The sequence below is a fragment of the Lissotriton helveticus genome, chromosome 5_1 (assembly GCF_964261635.1).
Source record: "Lissotriton helveticus chromosome 5_1, aLisHel1.1, whole genome shotgun sequence".
Classification (NCBI taxonomy): Eukaryota; Metazoa; Chordata; class Amphibia; order Caudata; family Salamandridae; genus Lissotriton; species Lissotriton helveticus.
Genome location: NC_136065.1, coordinates 1,180,818,528 through 1,180,841,704, shown reverse-complemented (window position 1 = coordinate 1,180,841,704; position 23,177 = coordinate 1,180,818,528). Strand labels below are relative to the sequence as shown.

The following is a 23,177-nucleotide window of genomic DNA, read 5'->3' as shown; positions in this document are numbered from 1 at the left end:
ATGTACAAACAAGCAGTGCACAAGCAGAACAATGGTAAGCGGCTTAGAAATGCAAAAAATAAATGCAAATTAAATGTGTTTCCTAAACACAGATAGTCAGGAACTACTCTAACATATGAAGAAAAAGAATTCCAAACGCAGGCAACAGTATCCATGAAGAACGGAGAGAGACATCGTTACCTTTAAAAACTGGGATCCTCCATGCTCAAGATGGAGCAACTGAGGGACCCAGACTCACTCTCCACTGCCAACCCTCCTCTCAACCCCCACCCACGTGACATGGACATCTAAGTGACCAATAAGCTACATGGTAAATGTAATTCACAGAAAGGGTAAAGGTTCGGACTTCATCAGAATTTCTGAGGTACTTGTTAACCGACACTGAATATTGCCTACAGATTAACTTTATTTTTTACTAGTAGAAGTAACAAATTGCTAAAGCAAATTTACTGTTTTTTAGTGCAACAGTACATGTGACCTGGCTAGGGGTTCAGCTAATGAACTGCCCACCTAAGGTTTGGTTTTAGAGCAGAGTGGCGTGGAACAGAGTGAAGTGGCACAGATAAAAGTAAAGGTAAGTGATGTAGAGGGAGTTGCGTAGAGTGGAGTAGGTTGTCGTAGAGTGGAGTAGAATGTTGAAGAGTATCAGAGTAGAGTGTCGTAGAGTGGAGTAGATAGAGAGGCATAGAGTAGAATACAGGGGACTGGCGTAGAGTGGAGTAGTGAAGTGGCATAGAAGGCAGTGGTGTAGAATAGATTAGAGAGGCACAGAGTGGATTGGCATAGAGTGTAGTGATGCACAGTAGAGTGGCATACAGTGAATTTGAGTAGAGTGCAGTAGAGTAGAGAGGCACAGAGTAGACTGCAGGGGCATTCAGTGCAGTGTTACAGAGTAGAGTGTCAGAGGTACAGTGGCATAGAGGGCATTAGCGTAGAATGTAAAGTGGCTTAGAGTGACTTAGAAAGCAGCGGTGTAGAGTAGACTGGTGTAGAGTGCATGGGTTTTAAGTAAAGTGGCGGGGAATACAGTGACATTGAGTAGAATGTTTCAGAGTGGAGTAGTATGTCATAAAATAGAGTGGAGTAAAGAGGAATGGAGTGGCATAGAGGGAGTTGCATACAGCATCACTGAATGGAGTGAAGTGTTGCAGAGTGGTATAGAGTGGAGTAGAATTGTTTTATGGTGGAGTTGCACAATGCTGAGTAGAGTGTTGTAGAGCAGGGGTCTCCAACCGGTCGATCGCGAGCTACCGGTAGCTCGCCGAGGTCTGGTGAGGAGCTCGCTTCAGCATCCTAGTTTTGTAACCCTTTTTGATCGTTTTATGTTTTTCTGCTTTTTTTTTATAGCCGCTGCTCACCCTCATCAAAATCAGCTGCTCTGATAGGCTGAATTGAAGTTAGCTGGGCTGGGCTGAAGAGTACGACGTAGTTCGTCATGTGCGTGATCTCTGCGCCACCTGCCTTTTGCAGTCTGGCACCACGCTTTCAACCTGCGCAACCTGTGCTGGAAGGGGCCGGAAAGTTTGGTAGCGTGTAAGTGGCCTACCTTTTCAAGTCCGGCACCACGTCTCTGATTTGCATCCGGAGCAGCCGATCAATTGGTAAGTCCTGGCCTCAAAAAGTTGCGGTTTCTTAGTTTGTTAGTTTGCGAGTAGTGGCAGCTAGAGGGGCAACGAGGGAAAAAACAACAAGAGCAGTCTGCCTGGCCTGAAAGTGTAATTTTCCCTGCTTGATGTCTTCTACCCCATGATTCTTACACTCATAATAAAGACTGTCAAAATTCACACCAGGTATTGACAGCAATCGAGCACAGAAATGCACATTTACATATTTTAGGAGACAATTATTCATGGATTCGAGGCAGCTTCTTATGGTGTGAATGCTGGTGCCTAGAGACAGCTGGAGCGCTGCTGGGGTTATGTTACCGAATACCTGGTTGACTAAAAAAACGGCTGGATTTCTCCATCAGAAGGGGACAGAAACAGTCTAAATGGAAAAGGATTGGAAGAGCAACTTCAGCTCAGCCCTTAGCGGTGATCTAAGGTGCAGCTTCAGTGCTACATTAAGAGCACTGCAGACAGCTGTCTTACAGCTCTGCTACAATATTCCTCAAGAGGACCCCAGGTTGTGTGCTGCACCGAGGGTACAACTGGTGTAACAGAAGTGACCTTTCCCCTCTCGCATTACTGCAGGACAGAGTCCATGTGGCACCTAAAGGTACCACGAGAGATGTATTTGGTTCAATACCTACATGCCCCCGCTGTCAGAGGTTATCAGAGATGCCAGTTCCAATGCAAATGTTTATATAGAGAGGTAGGAGTGAGGTGTGCCAGGGTCGGAGCCACACCCTGGAACACAAAGGTTTGGAGAGGTACAAATCTGGATAAGATGTATCTGATTGTAGCAATGCCATCATCAACAGGTCCAAGGTGCCTCTGACTAGTAGGCCGTTCAGTGGACAAAAAGCTATCGAATAGTGTGGAACTAATTCCAGTGAGCAGCGCAGCGCTTTATCAAGAACATTTATATTGGAGAAGGAGGTAATTATGGTGCTTGGAGTCCAGTTGAGAACAGGTTACATATATAAAGTTGTGATGGGACCTGGGAGCAAGTACTTGTACTAAGTTGCACGCTATATATTCTATTAGGTGTTTATATTACTTCAAATCACAGATGGGTGTGACAGTGTTGCCCTTTTGTGGTCAAGCAGTGGTCAGTTGTCCATAGTGCTGCCTGTACTGATTGTTTAATACCACATTCCTAGCCAGGCTGAGAGATCTTGTGTGAGATGTTTCGCATTACGGTATCATATTGGGTAACTTTATTTGAAAGGTTCTAATCCAGGATGTGTCAGATTGAAGAGAGAAATGTACTTTTCAGCAGGTTAGCAGGCAGTACTGTGACAACTATGGCTTCTGTGCTTGGTTGCATTGCGAGGGTGTTGAGGGGGGTCTCTTGTAAAATGCGCTAGCTGGTTGGCCTTTAGTAGCTCACGATGATTTTCGGTGATCAGAAGTAGCTCTCACTACAGAAAAGGTTGGAGACCCCTGTTGTAGAGTTTAATGGAGTAGAGTGTCATTGTGGAGTATCAAGGAGTGTAATATCAGAGTGGAGTGTTGTAGAGTGGAGTAGAATGGTCTAGAATGAAGTGGAGTAGAGCACAGTGGTACAGAGTAGATTGGTGTAGAGTGCAGTGGCGTAGAGTGCATTTGTTTTGAGTTTGGTGGTGTAGAGTGCATTGGAGTAGAGTGCAATGATGTAGAGTGCACTGGTTTGGAGTAGAGTGCAGTGGCGTAGAGTAGAGTGGTGAAGAGTACATTTGAGTGGGGCAGAGTGGAGTGGTGCAGCATAGATTGCAGTGGCGTAAAGTAGAGTGCAGTAGAGGGGCATGGCGTGCAGTGGCACAGAGTAGATTGTTTCAGAGTAGAGTGAAGTGGGGTAGAGTGGAGTGGTGCAGGGTAAGTGGTGCATGGGAGAGTTTTGTAGTGTTGCAGAGTAGATTAGAGTGGCATAGAGTGAATTGGTGTAGAGTGCAGTGGCGTAGAGTGGAGTGGCGTAGAGTGGAGTGATGCAGAGTAGAGTGGCGTACAGTGTAGTGGTGTTGCATTGGTGTAGAGTGCAGTTGAGAGGTGTAAAGTAGCATGAGGTAGTGTAGAGTAAAGTGGTGTAGAGTGTTGTAGGGTAGAGTGGCATAGAGAGCAGTGGAGTAGAGCACAGTGGTGCAGAGTAGAATTGAGAGGATAGCTGTAGAGTAGATCGGCAAAGGTTGTGGTGGGCGTATAGTGCAGTGGCATAGATTAGAGTGTTGTAGCAAAAAGTGCAGTGGAGCAGAGTATATTGGTGTAGAGGGCACTGGTGTAGAGTTAAGTGGTTTAAAGTAGAGCGGCGAAGAGTGCAGTGGCACAGAGTAGGTTACAGTGATGTTGAGTAGGGTGGCATAGAGTGCAATGGCAGATAGAGTAGTGGCGTTGAGCGCAGTGTCAGAGTGCAGTGGGACAGAGTAGATTAGAGTGGCATACAGTGGATTGGCGCAACATGTAGTAGCGTAGACTAGAATGATGCAGAGTAGAGTGCAGTGGGATAGACTGCAGGGTTGTAGAGTTTCTTAGAGGTACGGCGGCGTAAAGGCATAGAGTGCATAAGCGTAGAGTGGAGTGGTGCAGGGTAGAGTGGAGTGGCATAGAGTGGTGTGATGTAGTGTAGAGTGGTGTAGAGTGGAATAGAGCAGGGTTGAGGCCAGTGGCATAGAGAAGAGTGGTGTAGAGTGGAGTGGCGCATAGTGGAGCAGAGCTCAGAGCATAGACTGCAGTGGCATAGAGTAGAATGTTTCAGAGTAGAGTGATGCGGCATAGAGTGGAATGGTGCAGGGTAGAGTGCTGTGGATGATCCAAAGGAGGGGCGAACTCATGGACAGCCTAAAACAAATAAAACAACAAAAAGAAACCAAGCAAATGAGATATACAAATCACAAAGCCAATGGTAAGCAATGGGTGGAATGCATTCCCAGGAAAGCTTTCTGAATTTCTCCAAGATGTCTTTAGCAAACCAGCCAGCTGCCTCCATGGTAGGCAGTGACCTAAAAAATGTACCTTCCTGAAAGTGCTGAAATTGATTGAGATGGCCCTCGATTAAGTGAAGCAGAGCATGCTGAGCTTGAAAATACTGAGAAATGTACTTATTTATTGTGACAAGGATTACCTGTGCCTTCCGAATAATGATGTATAGCAAATTCTCACAGCTCTGGGTAACAAACTTTGGAACCCTGGAGGCGCAGATATCCAAGGCTGCAAGCTCATGCTTCTGGCATAATAAACACTTTTACAGAATCCTGCCTTACACTGTTTGAAGCCGTTGTCTTAATACAAAAATAATATGTGCCATTCCTTAACTCAATTTCCAGCGTCGAATATGTAAATGTAAATGTGTGTATACTTGTAAAGCGCACTCCCGCCCCATCTCGGGGCATCCTGGCGCTGTATACCACTGTGGAACCCATCCTGGCTTTCCCTGTGAGATGCCCCCTCCAGGACACCTCCAAGGTGGAGCCAGGCATCCCAGCGCTGTTGGGGCCGTTGTGGAGATTAAGCAAGCTATTGCCCAGAGTTGCAGAGTTGGGACCCATGATTAGAGTAGGCACCGAGGCGAGAATTATCGAGTCAGCGGACATTGAGCCCGGTACCCTGCCGCATCGGGAATTGAACCCTGGTCCCGGGCCAGACCTCTGCTTCAGGGTCTGCCGCTTCTAACCAGTGAGCCACACTTCTCTTCATGCACCACAGTGTACCTTCTCTCCACTGGCCGCGTTCTGCTGGGGACTCCCAAAACCAAACCCATTCATTTGGGGACAGAACATTCACGGCCAAAGGAAGGAACAGACTCACTTTTGAGCTTCGTTCCGTTTCTTAACTCATTGTTTTAGGGGGGGGAAAAAACAACTTTTCTTTTAAACCAATAAATACGGTTTATTTATTCATTTTAATTGCTTCTCAATTTTAATTGTGTCTCAGTTTGTTGTGGTTTGTTACAGCGCCACGAAGTTTCTGCATGCATGCACTCCTCAAATACCAGTAATCTGTGAAGTACAGAGCACACTTTGCTATCTGTGCTTTTCAGTCAAAATGTGAACCAGCGATGTTGTGTATAGTAAGTCTAAGTGCCAGAAATATCAAAAATGTAAACAAACTATTTTTTAAATGGTATTTATCTTTTATTTGACATTTTTCTAAAAAATGAAGTTAAAAAAATACAAGGTGTATGTATATTCTACTTATTGACATCCTTCTTCCGTGGGACCCTGGAGGACAGACAGGCAGAGCCGTGGGTAAAAACACTGTGGATAGTGGGAGCAGAGGAAGCCACGGCATGGAGGGGTGTGTAGTTTTGGGTGAGGAAGAGTTGGAGCAAGGTTTTGCTCATTGTTATATCATTCACCTTCAATATAAAAAAAATTACAAAAAGATGGTTGGGATCCCCTCTGTAGGCGACGTTTAAGTTAAAAATGGATTACTACAGAAGAGGGGCCGTTTGTTTTCTCTCCTCTACAAATCTAATAAAGTGGTTTAAATACTAAAAATGGGAACAGAATGTCATGTATTTATGTTGCAGTCTATGTGGTTCGACATTTTGTGAAAACATAAAAATACAAATACCACACCAGACGTCTTTCAAGAACAGCTTCTACAGTACTACAGGAGCAGTCCATGTCTTATACAGACAAAATCTGATTACACAGACTCACACTAAGCCTGTATATAATATTGTTGGGACGGTGATGCCCCCTGCATTGTAAATGGGTGAGTACCTCTGCCATGAATGCCCAACTGCATGTGAAAGAGGTATCCTTCTTGATTGATCAGCCAAGCTAATCAAGCACAGGCACCAAGGCCCATTGCTGTCTATGTTAATGTGGGTCCAGGCCCTGTTCTGTGACCTGAAGGGGCACATCAGCATGCCCTCCTAGCTGGCACAGGGTTACTGTCCATGCCCTGGATTAGTTACACTGAGCGATGGTGGCAGAGTAGTAAGTTTTTGTGAATCCTTAGTTACGACAAAACCTTTTATTCCTGTCGGTATTGAGTGGTGTTCTGACCCCATTCATGTAAAGCTCTGTTAAGCATGTACCACCGACCCTTGGACTGACATGTTGTGCGCCTGTTGAGTGCTTGTATGTGCAGTGAATATGTAGCATATGTGCGGGTGTAGGACTCTGTGTGTAGTGAGAGTCTGAGTTCTGGGACCAGGGAGATCCATTGTGGATAACCCCTGGTTTACCATAACACAAATGGAGGGTCAATAAAGCTATCCCAGACAGTAGAAGTGTATTGACTGCAATTCTGTGACTGGAAGGAAGAGGCCAAAATACAGTAGTAAGGGAAAATAGAGACAGGTCTGCCTTTAGAAATTAAACAAAGACCTCTTTGGCAAAGAGCTGCAGATTAGTTATTTCTGACCACTGCCATTTGGTACATGGTAGGGTTGCGAGTGGGGACTGTAATTTCTATTGCTCAAGGTGAGGTGGCTTCTAGGCAAGGCATGCCATTTTGTCTCGCCCCGATTACGGATTCAGGTAGACTGATGATAACCAGGTGCAGAGATCTCATACTAAATAGTGACCTTGCATTGGATACTTTTGCGTGGTGGCAGAAGTATTGCTATGTGCTGTGAAAGAAGCCTACCCCTGCACAAAGACTGTGTCTGAGAGACAGCCAGAAAATGACCTTTGAATGAGAATCAACCCAAACTAGTTTTGAAACATTTGAGAGGGATCCACATCCTCAGTTTGAAAATGAGTATAAAAAGAAAGACCTAGATCACCCATACTGCCCCCAAACAGGTTTTGACGGAAATCACAAGCAAATTTGCCACTGCCAAACGAGTTACTTGCGTGTGACCCTTGTTTACAGACAGATGAGATTCTTGGATAGGGCCTGCAGCCACACGGGTCCTCAGGTTAACTCCTCCTACTACTACTCACAATATACTGGTGTGGTGCATTTGGATGGCTCAATGTTGGCGCAAATGCCAACATTAGAGAGAAAGGAAATACAAGATCCCAGAGACTTCGCACCTCCTTCGGAATACAAAAGGGTCCCACCCACCGCCTCATCACTTTCAACATCTACATGGAACCTTTTATAGATACACTCACTAACAATATCAAGATTCAGCAATACACTGTTAACAGTAAACTCCACCCCAATATCTCCTCAACTATTTACATTCAGCTACTCCAATGCGGTCTCAAACTAATGTAAGATATGGATATCAAGTGCCTACCTCAAGGTCATCCTGACAAAGACAGAATTTCTTTTGTTAACCAATAACTCCAAATAACCACAGATTCAAGATTGACGCTCTGACAAGAACGTAAATTACTTCACCCCCAAATGACTTAAGATGAAGATCTTCTTGTATTTGTCTTTGATTCATACCTCACATTTAAAGAACACATAACAAATACTACTGGGTCAGTATGGTACCATCTCTCCCACCTGAACAAAGTGTAACAATCCCAGACGATTTCAGAACAACATTGCATGCTCTGGTCCTGTTCTACTTACAAAGACCCAAGACTGTATTGATAAGCCATCCAGACACCACACTCGCAACCCTAAAACTCATTCCACATACTGCAACAAATCTTAAACAGGGTCACAAAATGTTTGGCCATGGCACCCTAAAAATGCTGTATTGTCTGCCTTTCCAAGTCTGTATTATCTTCAAGATCAGCTGCTTTGAGAAATTATACCCTGACATAACTGTGGACATCACTACATGAATATCCAGGACATCACCCGACTGGAGACCAAAAGTAGTATGATGGAAAAAGCAGAATAAAGACCTTCTTCACCGACAAACCCTGGAAGTAGAACTGGCCCCCACTGACATCAGAACAACTACAAGCAATTCATAAAAAAACTAAAGACCCATCTCTTCACGGAGCCTCACCCCTTAAAATGTTTGAACATACCCCATGCTTGCTTCTTGAATAAGATTGTATAGTTCCTTGGGCTCTCCCCCATGTCCAGCATTCCACTGCATCTGCATTCCACTGGATCTGCATTCCACCGCACCTCACCTAGGTTTTAGTTAAACAAGTGCCAGCACATACCAGTATAAATTGTTATGTAGTGTAGGCTGCAACATCTGGATTTTTTTATTAACAAGTGTTAGAACTGGGGGTCTCTAGTTGGCAGAGGTAGGTACCACTGTCCAAATAGGGACCCTTGCTTCGAGTCAGGGTAAGGAGGAAACACTCAGATAACTTCTGCTCACCCTCTGGGTAGCTTGGCACGAGCAGTCAAGGCTTATCGAAGGCAATGTGTAAAGTATTTGTACCAACACTCACAGTAACACAGTGATAACACCACAAACTGACATAAAAAACAATTTAGAAAAATAACGGTATTTTAATCTAAACTACACAAGACCAAAACAACAAAAATCCAACATACCACAGTTCAAGAATATGGTTTCAAAAGAGTTCTTAAGGTTGCGTTAAAATAATCCACAGTTGCGTCACGTTTTAGCCAACAGTATCTTTTACATGTGACAAAAAGTTCCAAGTGAAAGCTGTGGTGTTGAAAAGCAAGCGATGCGTCACTTCTGAGACCGTGGGGAGGCGATGCGACAACCTCACTGGACGCAGCGGGCGTGTTGCGGTGACTCCGGTCTGTATGTGGAGGGATGCGATACCATGCGTGGATTCCGGTGCACAGGTTTCGGTGGAAGCGGCTCGCAAAAGGTACGATGCGACGATCTCCGGGGCGGCGACGATCTCCGGTACGATGACGATGCACGGCTCAGCGGCGATCTTCTCCTCTCGCGGCCCCTCGATGCGATGGCTCTGCGACGACTCTCGCAGCAATGTGATGCGGTCCGCAAGCAAGCAGTGCGACGATCTCACCCAGTGACGGCAGGCTCTGCGACGATACTCGCAGCGAAGGTAATCTTCCTGCACCGGTCTGGTGCGTCCCGCAAACGAAGGATGTGACGGCTCTGGCAGCGACAACAGGCACTGCGATGATCTCGGCCTTCGTAGCGGCGACGATCTCCGGTGCGGTGACGATGCGCGGCTCAGCGGCGTTCTTCTCCTTTTGCGGCCCCTCGATGCGATGGCTCTACGACGACTCTCGCAGCAACGTGATGCGGTCCGCAAGCAAGCGGTGCGACGATCTCACCCAGTGACGGCAGGCTCTGCGACGATACTCGCAGCGATGGTAATCTTCCCGCACCGGTCTGGTGTGTCCCGCAAACGAAGGATGTGACGGCTCTGGCAGCGGCAACAGGCACAGCGACGAACTCGGCCTTCGTAGCGGCGGGAATTTCCTCGCACTGACGGGGATGCGCTCCGCAAGCAAGCGATGCGATAAAACTTGCAGAAAGTCTTTAAAATCTTGGTTTCCAGCTTCCCAGCACAGGTACAACTTCCAGAGGCACCACAACTGGCACAAGCACTCTAGAAAGGACATAACTCTCTCAGCAGAGTTCAGGGAAGCTGGGGGTGGAGTCCTTTTGTTCCTGGGACTTCTTAACAGGGAGCCAGCTCTTCCCAGAACCTTGGAGATTCCTTCAAGCAAGGGGACACAGAACACAGCAAAGTCCTTCCCCTCTCCTTGTCAGCAAAGCAACTGCAGGACAGTCCAGCAAAGCAACAGCAGGACAATCTTCCTTCTTCAGTCTTCCAGCTTTCTCCTTGGCAGAGGTTCCTTCTTGATTCCAGGATGATCTAATTTTCTGTAGTCAGGGGTCCTGTAGTTATACCCCTAAAAGTCTTTGTTCCCTTTGTGCAGGATGGCTCTGAGCCCAGTCTAAACCAGTTTTGGGTGTTCCTTGCTCACTTTGTTTTCCTGGCTTCTCCTTTCCTTTCAGAAAGAGGGGCAGGGTTGTGGAAGGCAGGCACAGCCCTATTCAGGCCCAGATGCTACCCCCTCCCACCACTCTAGATGCAGATGGAGCTATTCAGCCCAGGGATGGCCCACTCAGCCTCTGGGAGCCACCCAGCCCCTGTCACTCACAAACCAGACAGTCAATTCACAAACAGGCCAAGGCACACAGAAAGGTCAGACAAGAGAACAGCTACTTTCTAAAAGTGCTGTTCTCAAACACAGGATTTAACCCCTTCCAGGCTGATGACGAGCTCAGCTCGTCATGAGCGTAACCTGCCGTGCGCTCATGACGAGCTGAGCTCGTCATGTAACGCGGTAATTTTAAAATTGCCGCGTACAGCGGGAAAAGCCGCCGCATCAATGCGGTTAAAAACCTCCTTTCCTAAAAGATGTGTTATTAAATTTTGAGTTCAGGGATACCAGACTTTTATGTCCTACCTTGCTCCTATGGGAAGATATGCTGGTAGCCACTGTAGCCAGCATTCCCCATGATAGCCTATGGGCAAGGTAGCCTTGCAATAGTGAAAACGAAAATGGCTGTCATTCACTACCAGAGCATGTCACCTGCACTAGTACATGTTCTACCTTTCACATACACTGCACCCTGCCCAAGGGGGTACCTTGGGCCTTCCATAGGGGTGACCAATGTGACAGAAAGGGAAGGGTTAGGCCTGGTCAGTGGGGAAACTTACCAGGTGGACATGGCAGTTCACAGACTGCACACAGGCACTGCGGTGGCAGGCCTGAGACACCATTTTAGGGCTACTCATGTGGGTGGCACAATCAGTGCTGCAGGCCCAGTAGTAGCATTTGTATCACCAGCCCTGGCACACTCAGTGCACTTTACTAGGGACTTCTTGGTAATACACATATGCCAATCATGGATAACCAATCACAATAACAATTTACACAGGGAGCCCTTGCACTTTGACATTGATCGGCAGTGGCAAAGTGTCCAAAGCATCTAAAACAGCAAAAACTAAATCCGGCACAGCGTCGAAAATTCAGGAGGCAGAGGCAAAAAGATAGGGGTTAACCACGCCAGAGATACCAGGTCTAAAAACAAGCATGCAACTGTACATAGATTTTGCCCGTTAAATTCAGCCTGCTCTGTACTATCATGGAAGAAAAAAGAAGAGTGCATTTTTACTCTTTAGAATGCAGTTCATAAAAGACAGTCAGGAAATCCAAGCACTTTGAGATCACCAAGCATGAAAAGGTTTTATAAAAAATTATTCAGATCCACACTTTCAGCTGCTCCCGAAAAGAGATACAGTCAAAAGTAAAAACTTCTGTGGTACAGCAGACCAAATTGATTTCTACAGTCATAGAGATATCTAGCAATGCCCTTTAATGAGTAGTGTCCAATAGAAGCTTGCAGGAACCTACTATGGAAACTGTCAGAGAATTAGCCAATTTCCATTTGCAGAATCCGGGCTCTGAGGCCCCAGATTTCCAGAGGGACTGCCTAGCAAGTGCTGGTCATGCTTGGTTGTCTTTCAAGAACTCAGAGGACACATCCGTCAAACTTTTCATGAAAGGCTTCATGAACACGGATTCTTATTCTGAGAACCAGCAGCGACTGGGAGGGAAAATATGCAAGGAAAAATATGCAGGGGGTGGCGAGTCACAGTTGAGAAGCCTTTTTATCAAGTTGAGCAGAAGAATCTCATTGTTTGATATCAATGTTTAGGTTGATAATTAGTCTTGAAATGGGAGAATTAAAACAATAGCATCACAATTGCCGTCCTTCTAGAAGAGAAGGCGTACATCTATCTTAATTAAAATCGGTGCATTTCATAAGTGCGCCTTTCCGAACATTTAGACAGAGCCGCGACTTTCCCTGCAAATTTAATTGAACCGGGAAAAAGTTTACAGGCTAATGAAGTTTCGCTTAGATTGCAAATTAAGATGAAGACTCCAAGTCCTGTAATTAATAACAGAAGAATAATGACAAAAGAATGGATTTTAAGGGGCGCCATAGGAGGGGACATTTCCCTGCCACAATTTGCTTGCAAAGAAAGATAGACAAGCCTGTTCAAATTCCACAATCAATAATTAAAAGCCACTGGGGAAATAAACATAAGAAAAAGAAATCCAGCCTCGCTCACCTGTGGAGCCAATTGACCAGGTGATATTCAAGTTAAAATTGTTGGATGCATTAATTGAAATATCCAAATTCTTGTTTGACTGCAAGAAAGAAAGACAATGATCAAACTTTAGTAATTATTTTTTTTTCATTTCAATAAGTAGTCCTTTAGTGTAAAAGATTACTGGCATACCTTACCTTGTGCATGGCTAGAACTTAATCTACAAATATGTCTGCTCTTAGTTGATATGCCACATTTTGCTACTAGAATCAACAACAAACGTCTTGAAAATGTTGGAACTTCATTATAAATAGGTAAATTGACCGTAGTCAGAAATCACAGGTAGCATAGGCATAGCTTTTGTCTCCAACTGCTGTGATTTCTAACTTCTCACCTGTATTTGTTTCAGACCCTGGCAAACATCCTGAATATTTACAACTTTCATACATTACCAAGAATAGACAATGGAATTTGAATTCTATGCTAATGCATCTTGCACTTTTTAAAATCTCATATGTCTTGAGAGAACCCCATCCAATGTTCCTACATTGAATTTAGAGGTATTCACAGTTTCACCATGAAAACTCAGTTACTACTCACTTTTGACAGAGTACTTTACTGTGTTTATCAGGATGGAGAAGCCATGCAAATTAAGAATTGTCATTAAATTCAAATGTTCTAGTTGGGTGCATGATTTTGCATGGCAAGAATCCTCACAACAGATGCAAAGCCCATCAAATTGGTATATTTTTCAACACAATAATGCAAATTTCTGCATGAAAATCCTGATTCAGTCTATCTCAGGATTTTCTGTGAGGGTGGAAATGCTTTTTTCATTCGCTTTGGTGATAACAAAAGGCTTGCAAAATGTTGTAAATACCACCCAAAAAAAGCATTAAAAATGCAATAGGTCTCGCCTTTTATTAAGTTAAAGCCATTTGCTGTGCTATACAATACCGTTCGCAAAGCAAATGGGTTTAACTTAATTAAAGGTGAGAGCTATTGCATTTTCAATGCTTGTTTAGTTTGTCCTTCACAAGGGGGAAAAGGTAATACTGTCCCTACTATTGCAAAAGTGAACTTTTTCAATGGGTGGAAAAAGTGTGTCCAGAGAAAGAAACAAATAAAAAAAATTATGTTGGTTTTCCTAGGAATGTGCAAATTCCTTGTTGCGGACTTGCGGTGTGGCTTTTTGTTTCTGTGAAACATATACATTTCCATCAGCATTTAAAACCAATTTAGGCACACAGCTCAAGAAAATGTATTGCGAATTAGCAAAGATTAGTGAATTCCACAGAACCTTTGTGATCCGGGTCCGGCACCTTGAAATAACCAACATCCCTCGAGAAGCGAGGCCCCCTTCCTCCATCCAGAGGCTTGGGTGGCCAAGCCTGTGCGGTAGGGCGTCATGTTGAGAACACCTGCTGATCTCACAGTCCGTTCCTAGAAACCCCCGGCAGTGGGAGGGCCAGAACCTTGTCTCAGACACTCTGTTCCTCAGCAGAGACCTGACCTACTCTGCTCTTGTCCTCTGGCACAGGTGAGATCAGCACACTCCGTGCTGACCCATAGGACCCTCGGCCACGATGCCCCCCCCCCCCCCCCCGCTCGGAGGGCGTAGCCCCCTTATTAGCGAAGGTTAGAGCACGAGGAGAGCTGACCGTGCTGCTCCCGTTTGCATTGGCTTCCCTTCAAGGAAAGGGCCCGGCTGCGCCCGTGCGCCGCATGTTTGGCATCAAAAGAGGTGTTTTTCCAACTGTACATCTTCAGCCATTACCTAAAACATAACATGCATTGTAAAGCGCTCATTCCCCCCCAAAGAGGCATCTTGGTGCCGAATAACAGATATGTATTGTTACCCATTCCAGTGGTACTCATTTTATCGACCTCAGAAGGATGAGCGGCTGAGTGGACCCGCACACACAGCATAATCGAGCACTCAATTTGTGAAGCACGCATTCACCACGAAAGAGATTGTTGGTGCCGTTATCTGGTGTTTATCAGTACCTTGTCAATGGTGCACTTTGCATCGATCCTTGAAGGATGAATGACTGGCCGAGCCCCCCAATGATTTAAACCTTTTATTACATGGTTAAACAGAGACGCCTCCGATGGGTTCAGGAGTCCACCGAACTACCAGAAATGCCCACTCGCAGACAACCCTTGCCTGTCAAGAGGCCCCTCAATTACAAACAGTGCTTGAAATAGAAAAATAGAAGTGCATGTATTCTGTACCAGAGTGCCTGCTTGTTTCCGAGAGGTGCCGGTGCTCTCCAATTAAAAGTATTACATTTCTCTTGAAGTACCGGTTTCTCCCTCACAAAATAAAAAAGTTCCAGTACTCCGTACCGGCCCAATTAAAGCACTGATTTACAAACATCGAGCGTGCCCACATTAAGTCACAGACACCCTGACTTGTCACTTCACGTGCCTGCTGCTAGAAATGGCGCAACAGCCAGGGGGCGTCAAACCGCTTTCGTGCACTATCCTGCATGATTCCCAGTGCACAGCGATATATTTCAAACTTTGATCACAGTGTTCGAGGTTCCCGGCTCCCTGCCGATCTCAAGTCTTGCATTCAAACTTCGGATTTTTCTTTGAGCATGTTTAATTTATGCATTTATCAATTTAACCATTGCCTACTGAAGAAGGCATCCTCTCCGAAATGCACCGGGTGTGTAATTTAAATCACCTAATTGCCTTCAACAATAATAGAATTCAATAATTGGTGGAAACTGATAAATCCACGTACTTGCGTTTACCTCATTGTCTAGAAGAAGGTCAAATGGAATGCCAGCCTAGAACACTGCCTTGGGTCAACGTTTGAAAATAGTCATTGGTGTTCCATGGGGATCAAATTGTCAGAAAAGCCACAATCCGAAAGCCGCCCGGGCTGAGCGCGAGAGGGCGGGAGCTGCCCGCGCATGCGCGCTCCAAGCCCCGGCACCAAAGAAGAGTGCGGCATCTGAAGTCCCGGGTCCCGGGAGGGGGCCCGGGTGAAGACCAGCGCTGCGGAGGGAGATTGAGGTTCGAGACTGACCCCCTGGCTGACGACAGAGACACGGAACACGCTAAAAGAGCCCGGTGAGTTTGGGGGGGGGGTGCGTGCGTCTGTCTGTGTGTGTGCCTGCGTGTGTGCCTGCCTGTGCCTGCGTGTGTGCCTGCCTGTGCCTGCGTGTGTGCCTGCGTGTGTGCCTGCGTGTGCCTGCGTGTGTGCCTGCCTGTGCCTGCGTGTGCATGTGTTGTGAACAGCCGGCCGGGATCGGAGCGCGTGACCTGATCCGATTCCGGCTGGCTGCGTGCTCGTGACAGTCTGTTGTCTCTGCCTAGTCCTTGACGGGGAAAATTACTGAAATGATTGCAATAGATCGCTTTGCGACAGCAGGGGCTTTCGCCCCTGCAATCGCAGGCGCGACCTAAAAAGGACTAAAACTTGAGCGATGGATTTAAAGTCAGATGCATATCAAGAGTGGTGCAGCTGGCTGCCCACTACTACCACTCACGGTTTTATAGTTCTCTACCTCAAACAACTCCCACTTCACCTTCCACATACTATCCTCTCCCACACACAGTTACATTTCTGGCCTCACGCTTGCTCCCCATGCCTGCTTATCACGAATTATTTTTTATTAATTTTGTATTTCATTTTTTGTTGCATAGTACCTGTTAAACACACAAAAGGTGATAGGAGGCAGAAGACATTACATTTGCAACTCTCATGGACTGCACCAATGGTGATCTCTGTGCCTTGATGGGAACTAATGTTCTGGTCAAGGTACAAAAAGTTTACTGGGATGCCACTGTCTTACTTAAAGTCTGTACGCCAAACTTGAACAATTTGTTTGTTTTCCAAAAACAACAAACTGATGACCGCCTGTTCCTACACCCAGGATTTTGTTTTACCTATGTGTGAGAGTCATGTTTTTTTTCTATGTCCCTTGCCTCCTGGCAGTGACCAACAGAAAAAAGGGGGATCACAGTGTCCACTCTAAAGCAGGTGGACAGTGTAAAGCGCTTAATCTATTCTGTCGGGCTGTCAGAAGAAGCTTTCCATTGATGGAACCAAACCAGGCTCCGTTGGTGGAAAGCTGGTGGTCATCCTGACCCTAAATAGGGCAGGTTAATGTAATAAAATGTGTGGTCTTCCTGATGCTAAATAGGGCAGGTGGATGCTAGTTTGGCAGAAAAAGTACTCTGGCACATTAGCCACGGATTACCCAGTCCACCAAACTATAAATCAGCCCCTTGGTCATGGACCACAATGTAGAGTGCTGCTTCCTAGGTAAAACCTGTCAATCACATCTGGAAGTGGCAGCATTATGGTCATCCCCTCCCAGTCTTCAGACTATGCTACCTATGCATCACCATCTACATCTTGTCAACTGAGAATCAAGCCTTTAAAATCTCTCTGAACCTTTCAGCTTGCGTCAGAAACTACACTCACTTATCTGACTTTTCCGCTGGCCATAGTTGCAAGCTAATCTTAAGCTCCCAAATCTATTCTCTGACACCCCTTGTAGTATTAAGGAGTAAAATGAACACCCAAATGTACCTACATGCTTCATAAAGGAGTGTGCAAAAACAGTTTTGACAAAAACAACGTTGTTCATAATCATCAGGTTTTTGATGCTGATATAAAAAACATCGACAGGCACAACATTGGACCCAAACTTGAGGGATGTTTAGGTGAATCACTGTGAAGAACAGCCCATCAGTGCTTTGAGTGAACCCAACTTGGATAACATTCACATCTGGAAATATATACTGAGGATATACTTGAAAAAGAAGGTCTGAAAGAATTTGAGGTATGGCTGAACAGTTACCATCCATTCTTATTTTGAGAGAATATCATAGTAGGCCAATTCTTGAGGTATCACAGTCACTACAACCAAGTTGAATCAATACACCGAGGAGGAGTGGTGGGGACTGGACAGCGCAGTGAGTCTGACTCCCGCTTCTCTGTGGAATCCGCAACCCCAGTCTGGCTGGTATTGAGGACGCCCATAGGAGCCCCTGCCGTGACCACAAAAGCACTGTGGCTGTGCTCAGGAAGCCAAAGAGAGGCCCAAGGGCCTGGCAGTCACCAGGCTTTCATGGGTCACTGCTTTGTCGCCAAACTGGCTGGGCCAGAGAAAGGTATTTTAATTAAGGAAAACTAGACATCCCCGAAAACCCAGTGAACCGCATGCAGGTGTGGTAGCAAAGTGCCCCCGTAAAGGCCAAAGCCCTGACTAGGGAGTCTGTGGTGTCCAGTCCACAACTGATGGCAAACTTAGCTGCGTCCCGACCATCCATCAAAGCTTGGTTCACAATGGGTCGACCCTTTTCGGGGAGAATGGGCAGCAACTGCCCAAATGATTTCTATAGGACATGAAAATATCCACCCAAGAGACATACGGTGTTCATCAACTGCAAGGCCAAGCTGGTGTAAGAGAAGATTCTCTTCCCAAAAGCATCAAGCCTCTTGGAGTCCCTATTCGGGGGGCAGTGGTAGCTGGCAACAAAAGGGAATGGAGGAGTAAGCAAATATGTGTTGGTGGGTGCATAAAATGAATACATTCATACAGATAAAATAAATAATAGGGTATTTACCGTGCTTGTTGAACGACACATCCTCCTCGCTTCGGTCCTCCCCTTCTCTCGTGACATGCAGGGCACCAGGCAACTCCCTTAACCAATCCTGGCGTTGCTCTCATGCTGTTAAAACACATGAGAGAAGTGTCATGATTGGAGGGAGTGGCCTCTTTCGGCGCTCCTAAGGATAATAGAGGCCTGTGCTGGCTCTCAACCCAGCTGCCTTAGACAGCTGGGTTGAGAGGTTTAAAGTGCACATGTCTGGCTGGCCGTCACAAGGCAGCCAGACAAACTGAAATGCACTCATTTAAACTAGTGCACAGGCAGCCCACCACTCCTCCCGCCATTCAGCAGGCCCCGCCCCGTCCTGACACTTGGTTGGGTACAGGTTGATGAAAAATAAAATGGTAATGAATTAACTTTATTACCATTTTATTTGTCATCTTTGGGGTCCTTTTAGTGAGGCGACGACCCTATGCTCTAATAGAGGAGCATCCCCTGCAGTGGGGTGGAAATGAATGCACTTGGGTTGACTTTAGATGTTGATGCCTGCACTATCAGGCTCCCAAGGGAGAGATGATGGGAGAAGCCTGGGTCTCCTGTGGTGGGACGACGGCAAAGGGCAATCACGTGGTGCACAGGAGTCCCTGTGCAATGTTTAGCCCAGGTCTGTGGCCCAGCACCACAGAAGAACATCTGTGATAGCCTCATTAAAGGGGAGCAATTGCTCAGCACAACTTGCCCCTGGCTGAAGGACCTCCATCAAGTCACTAGTCTTAACCTCGACGGCAGGCACTTGTAGGTCAAGGACCTCCACTGCCCTGCACATCATGGTCCCAAGTGATGCGCCTTCCTCTGAAATGCAACCCGGAAGAGAAAGTGTGCCAGATTCTGCATAGGTATTCAGGTCCCTGGTGTCACCCAGTTCCTCATACCAGTTTTTTTCCTGGTAAGATCCCTCCTCAAAGAGTTCTTCCCCACCGTTCTAGTAGGAACTGCCTGTCCAAGGATCGCAAGTCCAGGGGTTAATACAGCCTGGGTGGTACTGGGATTGATGTCGAACGACACCATCTCAGAGTGGGACATTGGGATATCTCAATGTCCAGCAGCAGGAGGAAGGTGGCGGGGTGGTTGGAGACACCCTTGTCATATCAGACTGGATTCGGCGGCAGATCCAGAGGGATTTAGCTGGGGTTGGGGACGAACCCACCAGCAGTTACACAGCAGGGACATCTCTTGACTCCCTGCGATCTAAAAGCATGCCAAAGGGAGTCGGTGGCCCAAAGCTGGCATGCATGTGGACACAGAAGGCTTTCTGTTGCTTAGGGGAACTCGAGAAAGCATGGAGCAGAGCCAGCTGCCAGCTCCATAGGGTGAGTGCGGTAGCAGGGCCTCAAAGCATATTGTTTTGATGGGGAAGCAGAAGAGCGCTTCAACTTGTTCTTCTTGGACTTCCCAGACTTCGAGGAAGACGTTTTGGAATGGCAAGATGACCATCTGTGGAAACAGCTCCAAGAGGTGCTCTGTGATCTCCCTTGGGAGTGGGACTGGGGACAACGCCGAGTCATATTCTGTCACACCCCCTGGAACTTCACCACCCCCTAGTGGATTGTCTTGGGGTGAAAAGACTTAACTTTAGCGCAGGCCTTGGGGCCGTGGCTCGACCCAGGTACCAGAGGCAGACTAAGTGGGGATCAGATACAAACATTTGTCTGTGACATTCTCCACACAGCTTAAAACCTGTAGGTTTGTTAGGGGACCATATCCCTATCACACTAGGAGCAACTGTTCAAAAACTGGTCAACAAAAAATACAGAAAAGTGTTAAAAAAGTAACAGAGGTAGCTCTCCGGACCAGCACAGATGGCAGCGGAAAAAAAGAACTGATGTCACCATGCCAGGGTCATTACTTCTGATGTAGATAATGATGACGCAGAGCCGATCGATGCCACCTACCGCCAGTGCTACAGAGGCACTGCTCAAGACTTTCTGGATCCAGTCTGACACCTGGGGAAAATTTTAAGGTGAGGAATCTTTTGTTATGAGTCTTTATATAATCAGTGGTCCAAACTACTGAGGAAAGATGACTCGTCCTGATTCGATTTGCAATTTTGAAGTCCGTGTTACAGGCAGATAACAGCAGTGAGTGATTAACTAAGCCGTCTTCCAAGCTCACTCAGCTATCTTTAGTGTGGGTCACTACAGTACCACTCTAGAACCTCACAATTTCTACTTTAATTTCTTAGTAGGATATACCTAACATACCTTAAAATCAGGGATCCCATAAACATACATACTCTAATCTTCATCACACTGCCCCACTAATTCCGCAAACAAATTGTGGAGTGCTCTACGACAACATGAACAAACTCTTGCTAACCAACTCTACCACTAAAAAGGCATTCTTTGATAGGAGATAGTCCAGAAACGCATTCTCCTTCATTAAATTCCTCTATGCGGGCATAACTGGTATACAGATCGGCAACAAACTTGAATGTGCTAACACCATGTACTCTGATTTAAAAATACTGTCTACGTATGGTGCTGAATGCCACAGCATGACTAACTGAAGAAAAGAGATTACATCTGCCCCACTATCTATAGACTCTGATACAGGTTTACAGCACGATTCTAGCTCAAATCCCTTTCCTGACACGTCAAATTCAGAACCCATATACCTTCAGTCCACTCAGATAAGCCACTACAGCTCCTGAGCCACCAACCATCAAACTATCACCCTTTTAGATCAACCACCACGATTCATCTGAAACACACAAATACCCAGTAAATTCAGAGAGCCTCTCAAAATGTTAGCATCCTCTCCCACCTCAGTTAAAATCAACAGCCACCTTACCCGCTTCCTGGAACGGGAAACTATACACATAAGCTGCAAAGAACCGCACCCATGCCAGTCTGATGGACTTTAACACAAAGCACACCATGCCAAAGAAAGCTCAATGAAGCGATTAAGTTTGTAGCGTACACTGAAAAAAACAATGTAAAAAATAAAGCTAAAATAAATATGCAGGTTGGGTACAGTTTATGACTCTATGCTTAAAACATGCAGAAGCGCTTCAGTAACAGCAAGTGCCCGAAACATCAAGTTGGGCGACATATGTAAGAGGGAATTGATGCATCTTTAAGATTTGCAGTGACGACTAGATCTTTTTTTTCTGCGACTTAACTGACATTGGTAAGAAGAAAGGTCTCCCTAAATTTGCCTGGGAGGAATCTGCTTGTGCTGATTGTGTGAGAAAAGTATTTAAAATGTTCCTGAAAACCGTGTAAGAGCCATATTTAACTTTATCTTGAAAACCAAGCCTAAAGATATATACCGTTAACACTGAAGTGAGAAAACTAGGACCATGCAATGTGCCAACACCTGGGAATATTACAAGCTGACACTTGCCCAACTAATCTGACGTTTGAGGAGGAGTTGCTTGCATGATCAAAGTTATGAGGTGTTTCTGGGGGTGTGACATTCCGCCTGAGCTCATTTCATCACAATAACATAGGTGCTACCCAGGGAGGAAAAGACGAACACTTAAGCATACAACTTGAAATGCATAGCTCCCTCTCTCAGACTCCTTTACTCCATGCCATGCATAAGCACAGCTACACAATCACATTGTCTGCCATGCATGCATGGCACGAGAACATTTTCTCCATGGGCGACAGTGCATATGCGCACATTTCTTACACACAAACACCATCCCAATATAAACATTAGCATTAGGCCTAGGCACAGTTTGCAGAGTTCCACTATGCGGAACTTCGCGAAGTGCCTGAAAAACTCTGCCGCACTTTGCAGAGTTCTGTAAAGTGGTGGAGAGCATTATGTTGCGCTTTTCACGCTGATTTTTAGCGCCCCGTGTTATTTCCGCGCTGTAAAGCACTGCGAACACCATGCTGCTTCTTTCTGGCGCTTGAGTAAATGTTCTACTCGAGCGGCAGCTTCCTCAAAGCAAACGGATGGTTTCTCAATGCGAGCGGTCGCGACCATCCACAACCACACACGTTGAGAAATCTCGCTGGGGGGGATATTCCTCGCTCGTGCTCGCCAACTTAACGTTGGCGAGCCCAAGCGAGAATAAAACTCTGCTGTGATTGTTTTTCGGATCTCTGTGTGTTCCGTGGAGTGAGGATAACTCCGCGAACGGAGCGGAGTACACTGCCCGCGCCTAGTTAGCATCCCATCTCTTACTCCCTTCGCTTCACAATGCGCCAAGGCACAACCACAAACATAAGATAAGAGTACAGTCCGTTCATCAAGTGTTTCCTACAGAGATTCATAGTAAGCCATCCACACATAGTGAGCCACACATCTGCCATGTGCTTTGGCACATTGTCAGAGGTGTGAGGAGCAATATAAATGCAAGTGCAATTCAACACAGGGGCTCCTCAGGAATTGCTGGCTAGTAATGCCAAGCTCTGAGGAATCGAGGCCAACGCTTCCAGCTGAACACACTCCCTTACCTGTTCCGGGTTTGCAATGAAGTTGATGGCCGTGTGGTGCCGGTCGTCTTCCTGGATCAGGCTGAAGGTGAACTGGTAGTCAATCAACAGACTGTCTGTGGACAAAACACAAGAGAATGTTTGTAAAACCAGGTTCCCGCGCGCGCGCTTCGCTAGCTGTTCAGGAATTGCATTTTCGCCGCGCCGTATGAACAGGGGCCTCCAAACTGAGAAAGGACAGAGGAGCGAAGGGGTAATTTCCGCTCACAGACATAACCTGTGCTCCTCGGCAGCCCGCGGCGACGGTATCGGGGCGGTGGTGTCTTCAGTAATAAAGGTCTGCTCCTGGGAAGGAGACATGGGTTTATCTGTGTGTGTGTCGGCTCAGTGAACCTAAGGTCACGGTGGCTCAATGCTCAAAACACGGCGAAACACCGCTCTGGTTTTACAGTGGTCTAAGTTAATAGTTCATATCAAGCTCGTTTGTACTATTTAAATAACATCCTTGCCAGCCTTACTGATTTAAGCGGTAGGCTACCTCTTATGCAACAGCTCTACTGCTTACTGATGCAATAGTGAATGAAGTCTTATGGCTTTTCATAAGGCGCGTGCAGTGCAAACACTGGGAACAAGTGAACCTTGTGCAGCCAGGCTGCCTCAGTCTCATTGGA

At 46.2% G+C, this 23,177-nt stretch overlaps 1 protein-coding gene across 1 annotated transcript in view; it reads right to left on the bottom strand.

The window, feature by feature from the left end:
- Positions 1–23,177, bottom strand: part of ATRNL1 (attractin like 1) — a 2,439,979-nt gene that overhangs the window by 1,007,042 nt on the left and 1,409,760 nt on the right. The window contains exons 22-23 of the mRNA XM_078643887.1: positions 22,528–22,622; positions 12,500–12,578 (exon numbers count right to left, since the gene is read on the bottom strand). Coding sequence (XP_078500013.1) covers positions 12,500–12,578; positions 22,528–22,622 — 174 coding nt within the window. The remainder of the gene's footprint in view (positions 1–12,499; positions 12,579–22,527; positions 22,623–23,177) is intronic.